Genomic DNA, 23658 nt, shown 5'->3' with positions numbered 1-23658 from the left:
CCGCTCTCTTCCACCTTTTTATCGCTTTCACAGGTTTCACCAGAGGCTGCCTCCTTCTCTGGCTCCTCTAGGCTGGGCATCTCACTGGAAGCTTGATCTTGGTTTCCTAACACGTCCTCAATAAGCGGAAGAGAGTCTTCTTCCTGGTTTAAGTCTTTAATCTGTGTTTTCGAGCGATCTGTTTTCCAGGACGACCTAGCAGGAAAAGAAGGGTTTACAAACCACATCTGCTCAGACACTCACCTGAAAGGACAGGTACTGGTGAGCCAAGGCCTCCTCTGCCATTTGACTTAACATGCACGTTCAACAGCCTTGTCTGCATGATGTCAAAGGCAGCCTTTTAAAAACAAATTGCTTTTAAAATTTCAATTTATAAAGGTTTCTGTCTTCCAAAACAGTTGAGCTCAGCCCTTACTGATGCTTTTCTGCACCAGCCATGGCTCTTGATGGGCATTTTCAGTCTCTAACAGAACTGAGGGAGAACCTTGGTGTCAGTTCAGGAGCACTGGATGCTCCTGTGCTGGGCTCTGCCTTCCCCACATTCAGCTGCTCCTGCTGATCTTCAAAACGGCTTCTGTACTCTGCCTTACGTGCATTATTAAGGAACACTGAGGCCCGTTCTGTAGTCCTCCTCATTTGTTCCCTTTTATCTCTTTGAAAGCTTAAAGGATTACTTTAAATAATTTAAACTTCTTATTGCCATAGCACCCAGGAGAAATGGGTAGGAAAAAAGAGTGGGTACTTGACAAACAAACAGGATTATCTCATCTCTTCTCAATGAACAACTTGGGGGTAAGACTCACCTGCCTCCATTCCTCTTGTAGTTGTCTGGGACATAATGAGGCTGTAACAACAAAAAAGATTACGGTTAATACCAAACAAAATTCAGAATGGAATCTGTGGTCTATCTAATGTCCTGAAGTACCGGTGCAGGACGTGCCTATCTGACCCTCTGGAAATGCCAGAGCACGGCTGGCGTACCTCGTCCATAATGTAATGAGGACAAATTAGAGCCCGACTTGTTATCTGATTCTTCATAGCTTTTAAATAAATTGGAAGCCATAGACCATCACGATAAAGATAATCTTTGCCTTCTCCTCAGCAGAGGTTTGGAACCATCTCCAGATTTACTTCAGAAATCTCTCTGCTTCCCGTAAGGAAAGTGCTGACTCGCAGAAGATCGGCCAGACCTCAGGAGACAAAGCAGCGCTGTGCAGGAGGAGCTGCTGCCTCCATGGCACGGGGTAAAACGGGACAGTGCCACCAACAGACACTGAGATGGAGGATGCTGAACGAAACTGCTTCATGATTCTGCTGCCTGTCTGCTGTTTGTTTGATAAGACATCTGTTTTCAGTGACAGTTACATATAAAGTAAGCAGTATGTCATTTGATAGAGCAGGGAAATGGAAACAGGAGAACACTGCTGTTCTGCACTGGGAGTCACTAGTCAAAGGTGGTGCTGAAATCCGTTTTCTAAGCAAGTTTATTAAAACACAGAACAACTACACCAAAGAAAAGAAAGCCTGACACAGACAGGCTAACAAACTCACACTGGACTGTATGTTGTGTGATTCTCTGAAACAACAGAATTATTTGACAGTTGCAGAATTGCAATTGAAAAGTGGATTTTAAGATTTCCTTCAGACAGGAGTGGCTTAAACGCAATTAGCATCTAGATTTCAGTCAGAAACCACAGTCTCCAAACCTACATGTCCAACTTATACAACCATTTGTTCATCTGTGTGCCTTTGAACTGCAAATTCTCTGCCTGCACTCAATTCTTCTTTCCAAGCTTTCTAGACAACTCTTCATCCAGACTGTGTATGCTTAAGTGCATTCCTTCACTTTACCAAGCTTCACTCACGCACGGAGAGCCAGGGGCTTTCTGAAAATCTGTACGGTCTTCTAGCAAAAAGCCAGGAAGCTAAGAGAAGAAACACTTACTGAAAAGTCTCTCTTGGGCGTGAGTTTCTTGGGGAAGTGGTCGAAGGCGTAGGGCTTGGTGCAGACAGGATAACGATTCCGGTGGATCTTGTAGAAGAGGTGAGCCGATTTATCAAGGCGGTAATCACAAATATATACATCCTGCTCCTTCACGCCTTTTGGCCTCCCTGCAGTCACACAGCAGAGCATATAGGAGAAAGAACTCATCAGATTCAAGAGGAAACACACGGTGTCCCAGGAGAACCAGCCACACGGCGTTGGAAAGGCAGCGGCTCTCAGGGCTGTGCAGGGACCGCAGGCACTCTTACCTGCTCGCCTTGATTCAGAGTAATAGTGGACACGTTGCCAGTTCAATTTAAGAGGAAAATCTGTACACTCTAATCAAAGACCACCCAAACTTTTACAGGAACTATCATCAACTGCCATCGCTTTCTCTTCCTTACCCACCACAATCCCACCCTGCTGCTCTCTCTTCAGTACCGGCCCTCTTAGACCAGAAGTCACTGTCCTGGTGCTAAAGCAACAGTGCTTCCTCAGCTGATACCCTGTGAACAGCAGCTACTGCCTTCTTACAGCAGGAGCTATTCTAGCATACTTCCCAAATTATTAGAAAGGTGTGTTATATTTAGTTTCTCATCCTGTTAAGGTTCCTTACCTTTGCAGTAGGTGTACAGGTCAAGAACACAGCATGTGCCCACCACAGCCTCCAAGGGGATAATTTCATACAGCGGCACCCGGAACAGCTCGTTGTGATAAAACTTCCGAGAAGGGGAATGATGCGTTTCGTGTGGACGGAAATAATGATGACCAAATGCAAACCGCTCCTCTCTGTTTGAAGGTGCAAAGTAAGAGAAAGAGAGAAACAGAAGGAAAAAAAAAGACTATTTCTATAAGGCCCCGATACAACTTCACTTAATGCCCTCCACCTAATTTTGAATTATCTACCTTGCACTTTCGCAATGACTGTGATGAAGTTCAACTTCCCAGTCAGTGGAAACACTCCCCAGGGTGATCTGTACGAGCACAGCAGACTGACTGTGCTGCTATCTATAGGGCATAGGCGTTTAACCATGTTACAGGGGCTTGGCAAGTCAGTGATTGTTAGCTGAGCCAGTTCAGCTGTCAGTGTGTATTCTCAGCCTATTCCAACAGTGAGGAAAGTACACCAACTTGTATCTCTCATCCTTTGCTTAAACCTCCAACCTTGCACGTTTTTATGTTGCAGCTCTGGAGCACAAGCAGAGACAAGTGGGAAATCATCAAGCCTTCGTAACTGAACAGTGTTCAGTCCTGCATTTTTAAGTTATGACAAGACTTCCACAAAATTACTCTGTTTTGACAGGTGGGTCTATAAAATGTCTCAAATTCAAAAGATGCCTTGAACGTACTTCTCATTTTTCCAGAGTTTTTCAATGCGGAAAATATCAAGTTTCTCCCTGTTGATGTGGGACAGCAGCCGATACGACTGCCGGACAGGGTGTCCATCTGGAGTTCTACGGCTGTCTCTCATCAGGTAAACACAATCACCTGGCAATAGGCACAAAATACACACCTGTAAAGAACTTTTCATCAGTCCAGCACACCAAAAACAGAGGAGGAAATGGTTTCGTTAAAACTAACACGACAGCACTACCCAATGTTGAATTGTGGAGAGTGATGCGAAACCAATGCAGAAACAGCGAAAGGGGGAAAGGTTACCTTGGTCACTTTTACAAAGGCTTTATAGCAAGAACTAAACATAACTTGAATCGTATGCCCAGACTAGAAATAGCAACATGTCAGGAATCAAGATAAAGTAGGACAGACCGCGGGATCTGTACCAAAATGAGTTATGATTAGGAAAACATGTAAAAATTAGTGATAGCCGCAATGTTTAACACATCTTTATGATTTAAGAGAGAAGATACTTAGAGAGATTATTATTAAGAAAATAAGTAATTGACCGAGAAGCCCCAAGCCTTTGACTATTCCAGCAGAACTCAAATAAGATGCATAGCTCAGGAAAGGCAAACAGAACTCAAGAAGGGCTGAACTAAAAGTGTCTCTCAAGTGCAACCCCTAAACGTCCATTTATTTGTTTCATCCCAAGAGCAAATTAACTAATTTCTCTGATCTGTGAAATGGCATTAAAAGTACCTCCTCTCCGCCCCCCTTGACTGCCATTCCTACTTGTGTACTGCACCCTTCTCTGTGATAATGACTATCACTTGATAGGGCGAAAATACGCCGCTCCTTTCAAAAAGTAGGATGAAATAAAAAAATCAGTGAACCAAATTATGTGGCTGTGTAGGTGCCTCTGAAAGACTCACTGCTTTGAAGCAATGTCCAGAAAGATACACTTTAGGGAACAAACAAGCAATAACTTGGATGTTTTAATGACCATTCTACACCGAAACACTGAAGGCCCAATAGTCGCCTTTGCCTTTACTTCTAAATGTTAACTACCAGAAGCTGGCTCAGCATTTCTCTTCTTTGGCCAGGAGGAGAGCCTTATCTGAGCTAAAGGTAATTAATGTTTCTTCATCAAGCAGCCTGTGAGAACTCCTACTACGTGTCACTCCCACAATAGCAGAGTGCAGCTTTCTACTCGTAAAAAGATAAAAGCATTTCAAAGAGGGTGATGCCAGGAATCTCTGTACACTCTCATCTGATGGAAATCACAGCAGCCACCAGAGTTAGCACATAGTTACCTTGGCGCAGCAGCAGGTCATCCCGCAATAAGCATATATAATAAACACAGCCAGGCTGCGCATAATGGGGACGAGGAATCATGGGAACCTCCTGGGAAAACAGAAAAAAGGAAGGAAATGCTGAGATGCCCACCATAATCAGTACAAAAATGCATCCTTTTGGGAATATGCAGAAGTGGACAGAGAAGAAGAATCGACACTTAAATGATTAAACAGAATCACAGGATCATTAAGGTTGGAAGAGATCTCCAAGATCGTCAAGTCCAACCGTCTACCCAAGCCCACCACGGCCACTAAACCGTGTCCTGCAGTGACACAAACCTAAACCAAGGAAGCCACGCTACAAAGTGAGAACCCCACAGTGGTCTTGGCAATCTCAATAACTATAAATGCAAAGAGCTGCTTCCGTTTATAACTGCAGTAATGAGGAGACCGATTTCTTACCCTGTTCACAGATCGAGGTTCACACTGCTCACACAAGTAGTGTTCGACGTCAGAATTCACACCCATACAGTCACAGTGCTGCCAGACCTACAAAAACATACACAACCCAATTAGAAATTCCTGTGATAGATTTTATTTACAGATTGCATCTTCTCAAAATACTAAAGAGAGCAAGAAAACAAGCTGCCCAAAGGGAATTCGAGATTTTCTTTGAACTATTTCACACTATGTCAGAGGATGGACAAGAGTCCCATACAACTGTCTGTGTAAGAGCCCAAAATTTTTGATATTAATTCTGCTCGCCTAAAGACAGGAGCTGCTGGCAGTTTCAGAAAAGTGCTACCTCCCCTATACAGAAATGCAAGCTGCATTTCCTCTGTGAAAACAGAACACCTAAATTCTCTTGGAGAGGACATGAAGGTCCGACAAGGCAATTAATGCTACCAGCTACATGGAAACTACTGGAGAAAGAACAAAGAGCACCGGGCTCCGTTTTGGGTTCCCCCAGCCTTACCATGCACTTTTCACACTGGATCATGAGTCCTTCATCTTTGTAAAGGCCACAAATGCAACGGATCACATCCTCGTCCTTCTCATGCCCGTTTTCTTTTTCACAGACCGATGTCTCACTGCTGTCAGCTTCACTGGCTGTTTCTCCCACAATTTCATCAATCTGAGCAGACGCCTCATGGCGAGCATTGTAATACGCCTTCCGCAGACGGCAGACATCACGCCCAGTCGGAGATTTTCTGCCGTAGTATTTCTGAATAAAAACAAAACAAAGCAGCATTTTTTTCCCCCAGTTTCCACCCACCAGTGTGGTGTACACCTGCCCATCTACCTCCTTGTTTTGAACAGCAGGTCCATGTGTCTAACGTGTGACACTGAAGAACAAGGTACCTCTTCCAAAAGAGTTCCACTAAGAGTGAGCTGAAGCACATGAATTGCTATCGATGTTTGCTCATCAGAAATGGATCATAAGTTCTCTTCCTATAAAATACGTTTCTTCTTTTATTACTTTAAGTCAGCAGGAACAATAAACCAGGGTCTATCCCCACTGTCTACGAGATAGCTTTTAAGGCCAGAGAGAGCCTCACCTCTGCATTTCGGAAGACCTTCAACATGTCCCCATCGAAAGCCTCCACGGTTTTGTAATAGCCAGTCAAGATCTGTTTCTCAATTGTGGCAAGGTCCAATGGGTCAGAGATCTTCTCATAATAGTCTGCATTTCTGAAATGAAAACATATGCACAATGTCATTTTCACCAGCATTTCAAAGCTACAGAAAACTCTGGGGTGCTCTGAGAAGCAAGTACTTAGAATCACAGAATCATAGTTATCGTAAGTTAATCATACTTACTTCTTCTTCGGGGGCAAGTTCAGGAGAGGAGCTGCAAGAGCCTGCCGGGAGGAATCTGTAACAGGAACGCACAGTTCAGCAACTTTTACTTGAGTAGAACTTAAAAAGACAAGTAACCAACAACACTCAGTCTAGGTTAAAAAACCTTTCCTTCTACTGAGGCACAGGGAACTGAAATGCCTTCGCATTTCTAGAAGTTGGTTGCTGTAACTGGACTACACGTATCCAAATGGAGGAGAGTTTCCTTGCAATTCTGCCCGTTGTACCATTTTGCTGAACTACTGAAAAATCAATTTAAAAGGATAGCAACATCTGCAAATTCCGGTGGCAGAGGAAGGGGCTGAGGATAAAGCAAAGTGATTGCTGGTAACAGGAGAAAGAAAAAAAAAAAAAGGATATTTAACATTCTGAAATAAACTCTTTCTTTCTACTATTTTCTCTTCAGAGAGTCCATTGCTCCAGAGGCTGAAAAAGTCTCCATGGAGATTTTTTTAGGAGTGCCACCCTCACCTTTATAGGATATGATGCTGTCACATATTTCCTTGAAGATCTGTGCTAGGCGGGCAGCACGAGCCACTTCAATGTTCTCTTCAGCTGCAGCCAAGCGCCGTGTTCTCACAGAGCGGGAGGTCTGAAGGGCTGAAAACTGGGTCATGAAGACATCTGAAAGAGGGTAAAAGAATTATCTCTAAGCAAAAAATCAGTGAGATCAAATTACAGCATCTTTTCTGATCCAGTAACTCTACTACCAATTACTAAAATTAACTTATTTTCTCAGCTACCACAACAGTGAAAGGCTTCAGTTTCATATTCCCAAGTCGGCTCTTGCTGCTCATAGCTCATCTAAATGATTAAGCTGGTTATCAAAGTATTTTATGTTGTCATTGAATTAATCCAAAATACTCACTTCCCAAGTTCTCATGTGGGGACAGTGGGGACCAAATCCTGCATGGCTGTGAAGATTATGGTCCTAAGAATAGAGTGCTATTTTTGGACAAGGATTAATAAATTTTTGTAATAGTCATATTCTGTCCCATTCCCATAACTGACTGCACATCAAAAAGCTTTGATCTCTAAAAGCCTGAAATCCATTGAATTACGAGGATAAATGACAATTTTCAAAGTCAGCACAACTGTTTCTGTTCTAGGGACACAGAAAGCAGGAATCAGCCCTTCTCTGTAAGGGTCCAGTGATGGAAAATGTTGAATATCCTCCTCCTCCTCTGCTAAACCACTCTTGATGAAACGTGAGACACGGCAGCCTCTACCAGGCCTGGAGAGACACCAGAGCTGCTGGAGGAACACCAACGAATCCAGCAACCAGACACGCTTTATACAGCACAAACTTCTCATTCTTAAGAAGACAGCATTAAATGTTTCAAAGGAAGCTGCAGAATCCTGTAATGCAAAAAAGTACACTGAAACAGTGACAGAGCTTCTGTCTTACCCTGCTGTGCAAAGATAGGGGCATACTCAAACAGATATGTATTTATTGTTACCCGCATAGCGTTCCCTGTACAAAAGGCATATGTATCCTGTAGTAACTCTACACTTGATTTATCCAGAGCTTACTTAAACTCTTCACGGGCATGTCACACAGGTTCTCCAAGTGGCAACCTCAGGAACCCGTGTTGGCCTCACCAGATTTGATGTTGCCATCATCCCGGCAGATCCCATTCCAGCGGTTGTACAGCGACGTGGGATGGATGTTGTCGCTGACGTGCTTCACTTCCTCTTGTTTTTGTCGAATCTTCTCCCAGTTTCGTACCAAAAATACATGGTGTTTTAGCACAAAATTCCTGCAGAAATTAGAAAGGCATTCAAGAATCTGTAGAGTTAATTCCTTGACGTGGGGAAAAAGACAGATATTCAGAGGTACACTTCTTATGTGAGTGGAGAGGAATGCCACCCTAGCTGGTTAAAGAACTAAGAATTGCTTATTCAGACATTTCACAATGCCCTGTCTTATGGAAAAAAATGATTTAAACACTTGTCTGATGCTCCCTTTCTGAGGAAAAGGCCACTGAAATAACTCCTTACCTCTCTCTGTTAGACATGGGCTTCATCTGAAGCTGCGGTGCCAGCCTGGTTGGCGCGTTCACACTTTCGCTGGGTTCCTCTGGGATGTGGCCTCTCTGGAAAACAGACCATGCTGATGGACAGGAAAAACTGCCAAGAGCTTAGCAAAGCAGAAAAGGTAGATCCTGAGACAAAACCTGTGGAATTTCTCTGAAGTTTTAAATATACCAATACACAGTTTTATGGTTTGATGGCACAAACTGAATTCCCATCAACCGTTATCCACGAAAAAAGGCTGTCTTCACTACTTACTCTCTTCTTTAGTTTGTGCTTTGACTTCCTTTTCTCTTTCGACCGCCCAGGCCTTCTGTGGGTGCCCACAGGCTGACTGCTTTTGCTTGAAAGTCCATTCATTCGCTGACTTTTACCCCCAATTATTCCTCTGCATTTGTCAAAACCACATTTGCAGAGTTGCTTTGGAAAAAAGAAAAAAGGATAAATTAATTTCTATAAACCCCAAAACATTTAGATTATCTCTCTGTATTATAAAGAACCTGTTCTGTCAAATACAACACAATAGGTTTTGTTAATCAACCTTCAACTGTACAGAACTGTTTGTCCTCGGTGAGTTTGTTCAAGGTTTTGTGCTGTGATCCTTACCTGTTTTTCAACATTAAATGAATGAAAATTGTAGTCGTAAGTCAATTCAGTACCAGCAGGCATGTCTTTAAGTGCATACAATCCAATCCGGTAAACACCATTAACAGACCTGCAGGGAAAATACAAAAAAATTCCCAATAATTAAACAGAAAATTGCCCACATGGTGGAAGTGTTAGAGACAGGAAGCCACACTCGTGCTGTGCCCTGGATTACGCTTGTTCTTCATCTGTGCTGCTCTACTGTTTATCTCTTACAATGAACTTTGAAAAGTGAATACCATATTTACAGAGAGTACAAACTTGTGCTTCAAACAGAGAAACTACAAACTGTATCAGCTATCACAGCAGATCTACTTATCAAGCACCGCAATTCGGGCCCTCACTTAAACCAAAACCTTGCACTGAAGATCATACCTCATTTCACAAAACGCACCAGAAGGAATTGCCTCTCCAACTCTTTCACTTATTTTTGTGGCGAATTTTCAAATGTAAAATGTTATTTCTATTGCTTAAATTCACTAGAACTATCTGAGAATCACAGCACTGCCACTACAGCTGATTCCTATTACGACCATCTGCTGTTTCACTGTAAGTTACTCATAATACACTTCTCAGAAGGACTTCCTACTAGTCTGGCTCTGGATTTCTTCTGGTCACACAGTACTGGTACGACAGAGGGTGCTGCAATCAGACTACGTCCCTGTTCGCCTGCTTTACAAAAAGCATTTGAATTGCCAGACGGAAAGAACATCTATACATAAGATTATTTTATGGCATTTCCTAGGCTTCAAAATGTGTAGCAGGTTAACAGCGTAATAAAACAATATTGGATTTGCCTTGCCAGAAAAACTTACATCTGGTCTCCAAAATGTCCAGCACCTGAAAACATTTACATTACTTCTCTTGTGCAATGCAAGCGTGTCAGTAATTATTATTTACACTGTTCAGCTTGATTACCTTCCCTGTTTTTAGATCAGATTCTCTTAGACAATCTGGGTATCTATATCTCAGCCACTGGTATACCAGTCTTCCAGCCAGCAGAATGTGTTTTTCTTACCATTTCTGCATCTCGCAGTTAGGATTACAGCTGTGGTTGATAAAACGAGCCTCATTGCCCATGCGATAACTATCTATCACCATTCCACTGTCTAAATTCAGGCAGTAATGGTCACTGTGATTATGGTACTGTTCAATCATCCGGTTCCTAGGAAGCAACACAGGAAAGTTATTTGTGATTCAGCTTGTTGCTGCAAAGCAAACAGGGAGTAACGCAGTAACAGCTCACTCAAGAATTCTGAGAGTTTTGAAGAAAAAGCAATTATGGTCTTTTACATTTTATAGAACCGTACACCTAGAGATGGAGAAAAACCACTATTTTTACAAGTCAAGGCCATTGACAGAGCTTAGGAGGATTAGAATTTAGAAATCTGCTCTTCTGGAATGCTCCCTTTTGGGTTCTGCAGACTATTTCTATACATGTCATGTTGATAACCTGCGTATGGCAGAGAAAGTGCCAGTCTACATTCTTTGGTGTGTGTATGCATGCATGCGTACAACAACCAGCCTCTCCCGTTCACCATCTGGGACTGGACACGCACTTTTACAGCCATGGATTACAGCAAGAGAGCAACAGCAACAAGAGCGGGATGTGTGAGCAGTTCTCTCTGTACGAGAGGACTGCGTTTGCCTCCTGACGGAGCTCCACGAGTAGCAGGTATGTCCATCCAATCTCTGCTATCCTGTGAAGCTGTGCAGTTAACAAGACTACAGTTTCTTTCTTTCAGTGGTTATTAATGCTCCCACTTGTTCTTTTTTCTTCATACCTCTCTGCAAAAGCCCATTTCCCTTCCTGCCCCATTCTGCCCCTCAATTCTTTCTTGCACAGTTCAAATCCTGCACGGTACTCAGAGTTACATCAAATTCACATTCATTGGTGGCATTTGGCATTTACAGAGCACATGTGGCAGATGACACATTCCAAACTGTAAGCATTCCCTCTGTTTGACTTAGAAGAACTTGGTTGATCAAAAAAGCTGAATTCTAAGCCTTCCTTTGGGCAGCTGGGATCAGAAAAGCAATCTTTTTTCCAGCCTTACTCTCCCCTTCGTTTCTGTCTAAGGATTTCCCAGCAGTGATAACATTTATTGAGCCTTCCATGCTAAAGCAGCAAATAAATATTTCTACCTGAATTCCTGCTCACTAACAACTTCTCCCAGATATTCAATGATAAACTGTCCTGCTTTCAGGGGTTCTTTGGTACGAATCCCCCATCCTTTCTCCTCAGCCCGGAACCTCTCCAGGCACTGCACCCATTCATGCCGCTGTATCCGCTGATTACAGCACTGCTCTCCACAAGGGCAGGTGTTTGGTGAACACTCCGCAAAGATCATCCTAAAATGAAAAACAAAGACATTAAAGGAAGGTGAAAAGCATACTTTTAGATCTATCACATAAGGGAAAAAAATGTCATCTGTTAAGCAAAGAACTAAAATGCTTCTTGTTCTCAGGGTACAATTCACACCAAGATCCACAGCCTGGCTGCCACTGCTATTCAAAGAGCAAAATGAAGCGCTTAATGGGATCTCCCTCTGAAGACAGGGGTGGGGAACACACGTGCAGCAGAAAGTGACCCGGTAGGCTCTGTAACAACTCTGCTATGTCTGGGGTTGCACCCAGCACAACCCTTTTCTTAAGACATTATCAGCTGATGTGAAGGAATACATTTACTGAAATTCTGTTATCCCAGTCAGTCGACCCATTTCTAACCTGTTCAGACAGTCCTCCACACAGCCCTTGCCGCTGCCATCATCCGGCTTCTTACAGTTGCAGGTAGTGGCCTCATAGCCAGACAGGGGCTTGACGTCCACATAGACATCTGGAGAAACAGAAAACAACGGAAAAACAAACGCAAACAGGGAAGATAATTCTTTCCAGGTGGAAGAGTAGAACTATTTATCTACAATACTTTCATTCCAATTACATTAAACAAAGAAAAAAAAAGCAGGTGTAAGTGTCTTTGGTTGGACGAAGAGCACGACAGAAAGGAGGGGTATGATGTGAAAATTCCACAGTTAACACATTTTAGTAACAAGATTTTACTTACTGGAACGGATTTTTTTATAAAGTGGGACATCTGGCTTTTTATACAACTAAAAGGAAGAGAAAGAGAATTTTAACACGTTGCATAAGTGCACCTGTTATTCAAAAGAATCGGGGAAATTATGTTCCGTACATACGTAACAGCTTTGTAATCATTACTAGAAAATACGTCTGCGTTCTCTCCTTTAGGCTCACACTACATTAGCAAATAGGTCAAAAAATACCCGAGTAAGTAGAACTTCGGCTTAATGAGCGAGCTGAGCAATTTCTCTAACACAGTGTTTACCCTTCCCATACTATTTGAACAGCGCAATATGGATCACAGATACTATGAACAGTGCTGTTCTTTTCAATACTGAAAAGAAGAATAAGTATTTAAATCTACTTTGGAGAATGCACCTCTGGTGGAATTACCCTGTGCTGACACTTAAAAAAAGTGCAAAACAAAAATTAAGGTGCTTATCAAAACTGTGACCACAGGTAGAAGCCAAGAGAAAAGCAAATTCATCTTCCAATTAGAGAAACTTCCTCTGCAGATGGAGATGACTGCAGGGAAGAGGGAGGCTCAGATCACATTTCATAACTTCATGTATATTCCATCCTTTCAAACAAGCTTGAAGGAATAATTTCAAATTATTACACATTTCACACACATTTACTGCACTAACAGCCTTCCCTCAGTACCCTACATGGCAGATGGGCGCTGTACAAACTACAACCACTGTGCAAACAAAACCACTCTGTAAGGGTTTTCAGTATTCGAGGTAGCTATGGAAAATGTCGAGGACGCAGACAGCACATTTAATATTTAAGTAATATCGAACAGGGAGGACAGGCAGACGTAAGTAATCCTCAGTACATGGCAAGAAACTGTCTGTGGATGAAATGTCAGCAGTGATCATTACTTTCAGATTAGGTTCTGGTGGTATTACAGAGAGTAGCTGGAGCCACAGCCACCTGGGGATCTGTCTTGCTCATTTACATGCTGGAGTTCGTGTCTGAGAGCGCTTTATGGCAGTGAGCGGGGGACAGATTCACCCTCCAGCCTTAAATCCCGTGTTAAGTCACTTGGTGGAAACTGCTCAAGGAAAAAAATATTCCTATTTTTAGGTTTGCACACATTTAAACCTCTTTAAAAAGAATGCAACTGTTAAACAGTTTCTCTTCTTTCCTCAGTATGAAAATTTCAGCTTGCAAGTGGAAAATAAATTCCACTCTGCTGGGATTGATCCAAGAAAAATAAGGCCTGAAATTTCTCAGTGCTGTTGGCAGTACATCTGAATTCTCCTGAGGCCTGTCTAAAACAAGATCGCTGCAGAAAGCAGGCACACTACCAAAATAAAAGTCTGCAGAAAAATTAATGACTTTTTTCAACAGAAACCCATAGAATTGCTCTTGTGCAAGGGATGGAATAATGTAAATTACTCCATATGCAAAACCGTTTTCCTCATACAGTGGCAGCAACGATATATACACGTATCTGTAAATACAGCTCTCATGTGAGAATCCTGGTAATTTCTTTCTAAGACTTCTGATCATAATCTTGGCAACCAGTAACTTTGTGTCTTGTACCTGATTGTGTTTCCACTGCCAGAGGATGTCGTAAGGCAGCTGGAAGTCGATTCTCTTCTGTCTGAGATACTTTCCTGAAACAAAAAGGTCTGTGAGCCGCACACGCTCATATCCACGTATCCCCACGAGGAAACAGGGCTGCTCCCAGGCACACCGCCAGGTCCTGACGGGGCCTCCCAACGCTCGCAAGTCAAAAAGGCAGAAGAGCAGAACCCTCCCAGAACATTTTGTTTGTTCGTGGCAGGCCCAGGGAAGATCCCTCCACGACGCCACCGCTGGCACTGCTCCCCGCCACAGCCAGGGTTGAACCTGTGCCGGTTTTGGCTGGGACAGCGTCAATGCCTGGACAGCAAGGAAAGCTGCTGTCCCAGACAGGAGATGCTGCTGCGCTCCAACAGCCACAGTTCAGCTCCTCAGGGCCGTGCCAGGGACCCTGCGGGTGCGGAGCTGAGCGGTCGCTGACGTGAGCGACCCAAGGGACAGCAACAAAGCCCGGGCGAAACTGAGCACAGCTCAGCACCTCGCAGCAAACACCAGGAACTTGTGCAGACATCTCGAAGCTGACACTTTCTGCTGAGCTCTTCTGCGTGGACATTAATGCAATGATTTAGCACGCGTTAAAAAAACCTGCATGCACAACTCAGGCAAAATGGTAAATCACAACACTGTGCTCCAAGAAACTGAGTTAGTTTTGAAAACAGTATCCAAGTCTGTTCCTACGACCTTTACCAAAAGAGACCCAAGAATTAATTCAGATGTGGCAAACACATTCCTAGATATTTTGGAAAGACTTCAAGATCTCGATCTGTATTTTCAGCAATAACAAACTCATTTTAGATAGGAGTTACTTCCATTGTAGATTTAATCTCTATTCTAAAACCCACTGTCCCCCCAAACCTCTTCCCAAAAGAGGGAAACTGACCCACTACATACTTTGTTAAGGTAAGACCTGAAGTCTGACGCAAGCCCTAAGTTACCTCTAGCCAAGATTAAAATGTTCTCTTGTCATTTTGTTGGAATCCTGTGTCGCAAAACTGCAGCGAGAAGAGTGACTAAGGATGAGGTGTCAGCCCCATGTCTGATTTTCCCAGCTTTTCTAAATGTTAACAAGTGCCTCTACATTCCTCTAGTAATAGTCTGTTGTTTCATGGACATTCACACGCATACCCTCACTACTGGAAAATAAAAAAATTTAATGTTTTCCTTACAATTTACTCCTAAATTACTTCTCGTTTTCAATGCTTTATTCATCCATAGCAGGTTCCAGGAAAGAGCTAAATCTGCCGGGAATTCACTTTCCCTTCTATGACCTCAGCAGGCAAAACAAAGCCTCTTTCAGGTGCCCTGGCAGCGTGCCAGAGCGCAGGGAAGGCCCCTCCAGCCCTCGGCGAGTGGGCACCGGTGCCGTCATCGGGCAGAGTCCTGCACCTCGCAGCTCTGCATTAAGCCACTCTCCAGCTCCCCAGAACAGCAATCGAAGCAGCTTTACTTTCCATGCAGGAGCTTGTTTGCATCTCCTGGCACAAACAAACGTGGGGTCGGGGCCTCGCAAAGAGAAAAGAGAACAGGACGGCGGCACAGCAAACTGAACCTGAGCATCCCGACAGATGGCTCGGTCACGCAACACAGCTACACGACCCAATTCAAAAAGGAACTGAGAAGGGTCACGGTTCTGAGAATTCAATTTAACACCTTCAGCTCTGAAACTTGTTCTGCAGTTCCTGATTCACACAGATCTGTCAAACTCTGCCTATTACCTCTCTGTAAAAGTCAAAGTTGTGTACGGAGCAAAGCAAGTCCTGTTAGAGAAGAAAAACCAATTGATTGCTTGCGTTTGGTGGGACGAATGTTCCTCCTGAGGACTGTGGAACTTCCCACACTCTCTTTGCAGGGCAGTACTTGAAGAAAGAAGTCACAGCATTTTAAAAGCTGAAACCATTACCTCAAAAGTAAATCAATTTTGGTTTCTGCTGCGAAATTACATGAGCTACAAAAACATAAGTCTAGGAGTTGGTGGCCGTCCCCTCCAGGCAGTGCAGTCCAGTGCAGCGCCTGGATGTGTGAAAGCGTCGAGCGGCTCCACCGGTTCTAAGCGCTCGCGCTGCCTTAGGGTGCGTCTTCCTTCTGCAGAAGGCAAAGAGGAGCCCTGAACCTCATTTCTGTTCTACCTGAGACCTCAAAACAGGGAAATAAAAACTAATGCAGTAGCTGTACTTCCTCACTTGTATCCATGCTTAAAGACAGACGTAATTAAGTTCATGGGAACATGGGGGAATTTATTATTGCATGCTACAATTTTGAGATTTAATGGTCATAATTGTCTCTGGCTATGCTACTGTAACATTAGTCCAGAAAGCAGACTACTGTACTGCATTTAAGCAGAAGTATTATGGCAGTTAAAGCAGGTTTTAAACTAGGCTGGTATTTTCTTATGGCAAACAAAGAACGAGAACAAAGTTCATGTAGCTAAAAAAAAAAGCCCCTTGAGTAAAACTTTTGCACCGAAGCACATAGAGGATGAGTCTGATCTTTGGCAAAGTTCATACGCTGAACGACACGAGGAACCTGGCAAGGCAATAAAATAATGAGAAAGGGGAGAGAGGCAGAGATTGTGAAGTCCCAACAGCCCAGGTCCACATCACCTAAGTGCAATGCTAGCTTCCCAACAGCTAAAACACACATGAAGTACTCACCAACGTGAATAGGGGCTGGAAACAACCCATGCTCATGCTCTCCAGGAGTGTACTCGAGCTTTTCTTTCTTTAATTGCATGAGGCGGCTCTTTGGGCTGTGAACGACAACAACAACCACCATGAGGAACATCCTTTCTTTCCGATCTGCTCTTCCACTCCTGTTCCCCCTCTTCAGCTCCTGGTGTCCCCTCCCTGCACTCTTGCCATGGCGGCGGGGATTAGTTCTCTAATGACATTAGTTCTCACAATGACATTTTCGAGGTGTGGAGCCCAATTTTCTCTCTGAGACCACAGTCTGACAAACATTTTAAGTCAGTACAAGCTGGCTTCAATGCTCCCCACCTTCTGCTGGCGTAATTACTGGTACAGCTGCAAGGTCATCTGCACCAGGAAACCTGCTGCAAGAAGGCTGGATCTCATCTGAATCACGATCCCAGTCTGGTTCAGTTGCCCTGGCCATCAGGACGGGACAAAGGAAGGGACAGCACAGGGACAGGAATAAGCCACAAAGGTGAGGAGAAAGTAAAACTGATTCTCACAGCGCAATGTTGGCTTATGCCAACGGAAAGTATTTGCTGAACTGCAATCTTAGGCTGTCATCTGAATTCAGCTGGCTGATTTTTCAATAGGTTTGCTTCTCAAATGTTCAGTTACCTACTCTGAGTCACCCTGCAGCTCCACAAACTCTAACATCAGCAAAATGGAGGCACTGCAGGAGCAACGTGCGGATCACGTGGAAACACCACAGCCCAAGCGCAACCGCCTGCACTGAACTGCACCGGCTGCGCAACCAGAGTCTGACCAGCTGAGGATACCCAGCGATGGGCCAGACGCAATTCAGTGTCGATCACAGCAGATTCTGTAATTACACTCCTGCAACGAGGGCTCATATTTGTTATTACTATTGATAAAAATAATATATAAAATACTGCATTTCCCTAAAATATGCAACAGGAACGCAGAGGCAGGGATAACACTTAACTGCACCAGCACTAGAGGGTGCCGAACGCTTACAGAGCTGCATTTCTGCTCTCAACTAAGACCATGTTTTCATATTCACACAGCAGAAAGTTATAAAATAATAGGATAACAACATGAACCTTGGCTCTCCTCTTGCACTGACATATGTCTGACTGTGCCCTAGAACTGGAACAGCAAGTTAAATCAGTGGAAAATTTAATTAAAAAAACGTGACTATTGTTCTGTCCTGATTTAGCTTGCTGAACCAATTTAGTAAAGAAGAGACCCAGTGCCAGCGCGAAGGAGTGGTGGAATCAGCTCTTGCTGTAAGAGAAAACACCTAAATCGAGATGGCCACAGTTCTGTCCTTGCCCAGCAATGCATTTCCATGCCTTGTTTCACTCCCTGTTCAAACAACCACGCAGAGGCTCAGACTGTGCATACACACTGCAGCACACACTTGGTAGGGTGAAGTTTCCTCAGCGTTCTCAAGCAGCTCATCACAAACACCAGCACCAGGGCAAGGGGAGAACCCAGCCTGTGGAGCTACAGGCGAAGGGCAGAGCAGATCAGAGCTCTGTGAGCTCCAGGGAGCCGCAGCACAAAACGCCACGGGAGAGGGAGGGCTGTGAGCAGAGCTCAGCTTTGGCATGGCCTTCTCCAGGGCGGTGAACTCGATTCCACCGTCACCCACAAAGCCTACAAAGCTTGACTTTCTTTCTGTATTCATACAATTTTTCAAATGACATGTTTGCTTGCTGTCTGTGAAATGAAGGTCTGCTTTGGCTGACTAGGTCTGACAAGGTAACTCCTGTTTTATAATAAAGAAACAGAGAAGACTCTCTTGGGTGTCCTCCTAAGACCTCATTTTCATGATTCCGTATTTGAATGTTGCATGCCTGTGTATACCACTGACAGAACACCCAAATGCTGAAAAAATTACCACGACTGCTTTCAAACTCTTAGAAACACAAGCAGTCTCACTTTGACCAGGCCTATGTCTTCGTTTCTTCCTCAGAGTCTGGAACCTTTCAGCAATGCCTTCGCTCTACTGTGGAAAGAGAAGACACCAGGAGCAGCTGATAAACTCTACTGGCAGCCTCCCAGTGGTCTCTGCAACGTTTCAGAGCGGTCTACAACATAATGAGAAGGTGCCCTGTTTTTTCTCTGTCTAATCTGTCAGAACGTATTACAAGAGAAGTGCAAATTCTTGGCTGCAAGACATTTGTTCACATGGCTGTAGGAAAGTTATGCTTCTACAAATGGAAGCAGAAGTGGGTTGGCTATCACAAACAGGAGATGTCCACTTTCTAATGCACACTACGATTTGAGCCTACCAGTGAAAAAAACAATACAAGAACACTGGATTTTTACTCCAAACATCTTGTAGAAAGTGGAGGAGATGCGCTTCACTTAACTGTGAAACGAACAGGGTGCACATATGCAATTCTTTCACACAGATGATGACCAGTTGTCATCATTCAGACAATAAAACCAGAAAACTAACAGCCCCTTTTATACAGGCACCGTCAGCACCTGAACACCTCAAGCTCTCCCAGCACTTTTACTGCTGCGATCGTTAAGACTGTTGAATGAAGCTCTTACCTCCCTCAAGGTCGAAACTCAAACACTTTCAGATTGGTGGAGGCTGCTTTCTGACTGGGGTTACACTTTAAATCTTCACTGGGTCAGATTCTGGTAATTATCATGCATGTAATTTTTCACAGGCTTGAATTTAATTGATGGTTTTACTTTAGCTGCTCATTAGTAGCAGCTCTTTATGGCTCTAGTTGGGTATCAGGCAGCAGCTTCCACTGGTATTACTTACTCTGTTGTTTTGTACACATCAGAGTAGAGCCCTGCCTTCTGGTACTTCTTCTTCGGGGGTCGAGGTGCTTTCTTCTCACGCTGGGCTAGAGGAGGCAAAGGTTGTTCAGTGCTTTCAGATTCACGTGGCTTCCCAAGCGCCTCGTGTGGACTGGGAGGTTCAGCTACTGCCTCTGGAAAACTGGAAGGAAAAGCAAAGACTAAAGATTACCTTACCGTACTTCTTACCATAAAGAATATCTTACCGTATTTCATTATTCCTCTCTGTAATCCGGCCAGCAGGAAAAACCTGTCCATGTTTCTGCATTACTAGATGTCTGAGCTATTTTAAAAAATGCAATTCTACAATCATGATCAAATGGTGGTTAAGCATAATCGTAAGAAATGTGTGATCTTTTTATAGAGATCTTATTATTATCACAAAAAGAATGTTCTTTGTACTGCTAATGTTTATCCCTTGGAGCCTCGGTTGAGTAATTTAGAAGGTGGCTCATGTTATCTGCTTTTGTACTCTAAAAGCAGTGTGTGGTAAACCTTTTCTTAGTCTTCAGGAGAGCCATACAATGCACCCTGTGAACACGCGGTTCCAGCAACATTCTGTGAATCTAAATGTCTATATTACAGTATTTATTTCTGAAACATAAATGAACGTTTATTTTTCAGAATTATTCTAAACACACACGAAGAAAGACTTCTGCAAGAGCCTGATCTGTTTGTGTTGATGACTTTGGGGATAAGTGTGTGAAGATTAGACCAGCGAGGTATTTCTGGTGTTGTCCTTTATTAGCCAGTGACTGCACACCTTAACTCCTCCTTGCTGCTCTGGTGTTACTCTTTATTTGCTGTTTATCAGCTGATCTCACCTGAGATTCTGTGCTTCTTGTCTTTGTTTGCAATGCATATGAGTCACGCTCACGTTCCCATGGCGCATGTGAACTCCTTATTCCGCACAGGATGAGAGAACAAGCTCTGCTCTGATATCTCATCAGCAGACCTATTACCAGCTCATTAAAAGCAGTCTTCACCAAGACAATCATAAAACTTGCTTCACTTGAGACACAAGCACAAAACCAACAGTTTTAGACTACCTGAGACTCCATCCCATTTTGGGGTGTGTTCAGTAACTTAGGAAGACCCTAAGCACACATTTGCAAGGGAATTACCTCTTAGTGCCCTCCTGTTCACTCTCTGGTGAAGACTTCTGTCGCTTCCTGGCCTGTTCCTCTGCCAGCCACCTCTTCCTCTTCCAGCCTTTTCGGTGATCTGTATTCAAGTTCACACTTTGCACTACAGCTTCAATCACATCGGTGATGGTGTCAGGTCCGAGGTGTAAGGGACTGCTGCTTTCTTCTCTTTCTTCCAACTCCTGACTGACCAGTCGGGCTGCCTGGAAAGCTTGCATTGAAACGACAGCCTGCATCGGGTATTTCCGGGGCCTGCCTGGCCTGCGCTTCACAAAATTATTCCCTGTCCGTGACTGCCTTTGCAGTTTTTTGGCCTTCAGAATTTTATTGACGTGGTCGAGATTTTTTTTTGTTGCCAAAATCTTGTTATAATTGCACATTTTCCTAGCTTGTCGCTGCATGGCTTCAACCACGCTTCTCTTGAGGTGATGTGGGGAATAGCTGCTGGGCAGCCGGTCTGACAGGAGAGAGATGCTGTCGCTGCAGGAGCTGCTGGGAACTGCTGGAGCTATGAGGCTGTCCTGCTTCCCCAGACCCCTCTCCCTGCTGTGGTTTCGAGCAGGACTGGCTGACGGTGGAACGGACACGTTTGCGATGACTGCCTCTAAGGTTTTGTCCAAAGCTGCCTGGCCTTCGTGCTGCGCCATGCGCTGCAGTAAGCTGTCCACTGAATCATCGGCAGCAGATGCCAGCCTCGCTCCCCGGGCAGGTACTCCAATCACTGGAACACAACCAGACATACAGGCACTGAGACAGACTTGAGAGACAATCAAACAGGGCTGGAATTAAAACACAATACTTGGATAGACTGAGAGCCTTTTACACCCTAAAATTGCCCAGAAGGTTCAACAAGAAGACACCAATTTCTGTAACACAAGTCCTAATGGGAAAGGGACCCAGTGATGCAACTGAGCAGAACGTGTACATTTTATATCATCAGTTTTAAAATACAACTGTTTTCTCTTTATTCACACACAGTTCCCCACTTCTAACAGCAACGAGGACATTCCCTATGTACAGCCCAGGTTTCAATTGTAGATGAAGCAATAAAGATATATTGCTCCTTGTTTTCTTATGGTCTTTAAACACGCATCGGGATGGAGCTGAGGGTTCCTCACAGAAACGCCATCTGTTTAGCACAGTGAGCGCTGTAAACAGCTGCACCATCCAGTGATGAGCAAACTGTGCAACACAACACATGTGGACACAAAGTCTGACGGATGTCCTTGAACTGATGCTTCTGTTTGGAAACTGATCCGAAAGGATGGGACAACTGAAGGCTACGATCCCCAAAACAGCTGCAGCCCCGGAGAGGCACACTCACAGCCCTTGGTAACAAAGCAGCTCTGACTAACACTGAAATCCCACATGCATTCCAGATCTATATAACAATATAACAACGGCTGGTCTTTTCAGCTGCATCATCAGTTGAATGACTCTGAAGTTGATAAACTCGTGATTCATTTCATTCTTATGCCCTCCTGCACAAAATATGCCTGAACTTTTAACACCTTCCTATACAAAGGCTTACACTGATTGCAGTTGCCCCTTTAAAATAAGTGGAAGAAAGTTAGCAAAACAGAGAGCACTTCTTCACTGCAGATGACTTTCTTTAGCACAAGCTGAATAAAGCATCTGTGGTAAATATCTGTTTAAAGAGGAGGAAATCGCAGTTCTGGCACATTCTTCCGATATGGAAATCGTAACTAGTTCTGTAAGCACCAATCCTGAGGATATTTACTACCAACCTACAATCAACTCGGGTGCCCAAGAACGTTTGAATTCTCCTAGCAGATGTTCTTTCTACCACTGGGCTTCTTACAAAACTGGTTGGTGCCATGACATGTTTTTGTGTCCAATATCAGGTCCTCATTTGACAGAGTTGATGAGAGCGCTGCCAGAGTTCCCATGGCTCTCAGTGCCTCCACCTCTCTCCTGCTGTCGTTTGTGACCTGACATTCACAACCGTGTCCTTAGTGCTGACGGACGAGCCGCCTGTCACCCTCAATCACCTCAGCAGGAGTCTCACATGCTACGAAGAAAACACAACCACTTCTGTAAGTGCCAGCTCAAGTTTCAGTGTTCTACAACCCAACTTGCAGCACTTGTATCCTAAAACGTAAGTGGAAAACCTCAGTATCTCCATGAACATAGTGCTGCTGCTGCAGATCTCACAGCAATGCTGTCTCAGCTGTCTGCAGCAGCACAGGTCTTAGTACAGCAGCAGTCCCAAAAACAAGGCCACCAAACATCACTTGCCTGTAGAAGATGTGCTCTCAGATGCCGATCTCTTTCTGGAAGGGCTGCAGTTTGTGCTCTCCGACTGCCTCTGGGAAGGTTTGTCCTGTGCTGGCAAAGTGCCTGAAAAGCAGATCAGGGAAGAGAAAAGCAGGAAAAAGATCATTTCAGGCTGGCAATACAACACACCGCTAAATATTCCAACTAAGGTTACTCTTTTCTAGCTTTGGGAACACTTGCTTGCAATGATGCATGTAGGTGGAGAAGGATGGAAATGGACCATCAAGAAGGAATTTCTTACAGGCTAACAGCACTGGTAGGACAGTAAACAAGCCATGAGGAAAAGCCACTTAATACCATCAGAGTATTAGCTTTTATGCAAAAAAAGAAAACATCCCTGTATTCCTACTTCCAAACGAACCCCCTAGCTCCATTCCTTGATTGCCACAGAACAGCTGAGTTCTAACTTCTTGACAAGGTAAGAGGAGTAATTTTCTTTTTCATTAATTCTTCTCAACAAGGGCACAATCGTAAGGCTGCTGGACACTGTCCCAAATGGCAAATCATATTCCTGGTGAACATTTTCTGATTTCCTGCCTGGTGTCCTGCTGTGGAGGTGGTGCTGGTGGCTCTTAAAGAGGGCTTCTGCGCTCTCTGTCCTACACACGGGGGTGAAGGGGGAGCTGTGCACCGAGACCACGCGCGGTGGCTCAGCACCAGAGAGAGCGGCCAACCGCCCTTTTCTTCCACGATGGATCCGTCTCCTGAGAAACCACACACTGCACTGATTTCGTAAAGCGCAGACTAACACAAATGCCCCGGGGGCTCAGAGGAAAAGACCCCACTGTACAGCAGGAACAAGCTCCAAGAGGGAACGGGCTGCAAGTTAAAACGGGGGAAAAGGGCGAGGAACCGGGGGACGGCGGGGCCGGCCCGGCCGCTGGTGACCGGCGGACGACGGCCCCCTC

General features: G+C 44.3%; 1 protein-coding gene across 1 annotated transcript in view; it reads right to left on the bottom strand.

Moving 5' to 3' along the window:
- Positions 1–22813, bottom strand: part of LOC104543843 (histone-lysine N-methyltransferase ASH1L-like) — a gene marked incomplete at its 5' end in the record, with an annotated part of 23723 nt that extends 910 nt beyond the window's left edge. Inside the window, 24 exons of the mRNA XM_010188545.1 lie at positions 1–195; positions 804–844; positions 1946–2112; positions 2601–2773; positions 3334–3472; positions 4636–4726; positions 5080–5166; positions 5594–5842; positions 6177–6309; positions 6439–6493; positions 6949–7101; positions 8080–8237; positions 8479–8573; positions 8770–8931; positions 9118–9226; positions 10175–10321; positions 11302–11508; positions 11884–11992; positions 12221–12266; positions 13789–13862; positions 16482–16576; positions 19270–19449; positions 20432–21173; positions 22712–22813. The exon at positions 1–195 is cut by the window's left edge and continues 128 nt beyond it. Of these exons, the coding sequence (XP_010186847.1) occupies positions 1–195; positions 804–844; positions 1946–2112; positions 2601–2773; positions 3334–3472; positions 4636–4726; positions 5080–5166; positions 5594–5842; positions 6177–6309; positions 6439–6493; positions 6949–7101; positions 8080–8237; positions 8479–8573; positions 8770–8931; positions 9118–9226; positions 10175–10321; positions 11302–11508; positions 11884–11992; positions 12221–12266; positions 13789–13862; positions 16482–16576; positions 19270–19449; positions 20432–21173; positions 22712–22813 (3709 nt within the window). The remainder of the gene's footprint in view (positions 196–803; positions 845–1945; positions 2113–2600; positions 2774–3333; positions 3473–4635; positions 4727–5079; positions 5167–5593; positions 5843–6176; positions 6310–6438; positions 6494–6948; positions 7102–8079; positions 8238–8478; positions 8574–8769; positions 8932–9117; positions 9227–10174; positions 10322–11301; positions 11509–11883; positions 11993–12220; positions 12267–13788; positions 13863–16481; positions 16577–19269; positions 19450–20431; positions 21174–22711) is intronic.
- Positions 22814–23658: the final 845 nt, after the last annotated feature.

Source organism: Mesitornis unicolor, unplaced genomic scaffold (assembly GCF_000695765.1).
Source record: "Mesitornis unicolor isolate BGI_N332 unplaced genomic scaffold, ASM69576v1 scaffold46637, whole genome shotgun sequence".
Taxonomy (NCBI): Eukaryota; Metazoa; Chordata; class Aves; order Mesitornithiformes; family Mesitornithidae; genus Mesitornis; species Mesitornis unicolor.
The sequence above is the reverse complement of the archived record's forward strand: the minus strand, read 5'-3'. Positions and strand labels throughout refer to the sequence as shown.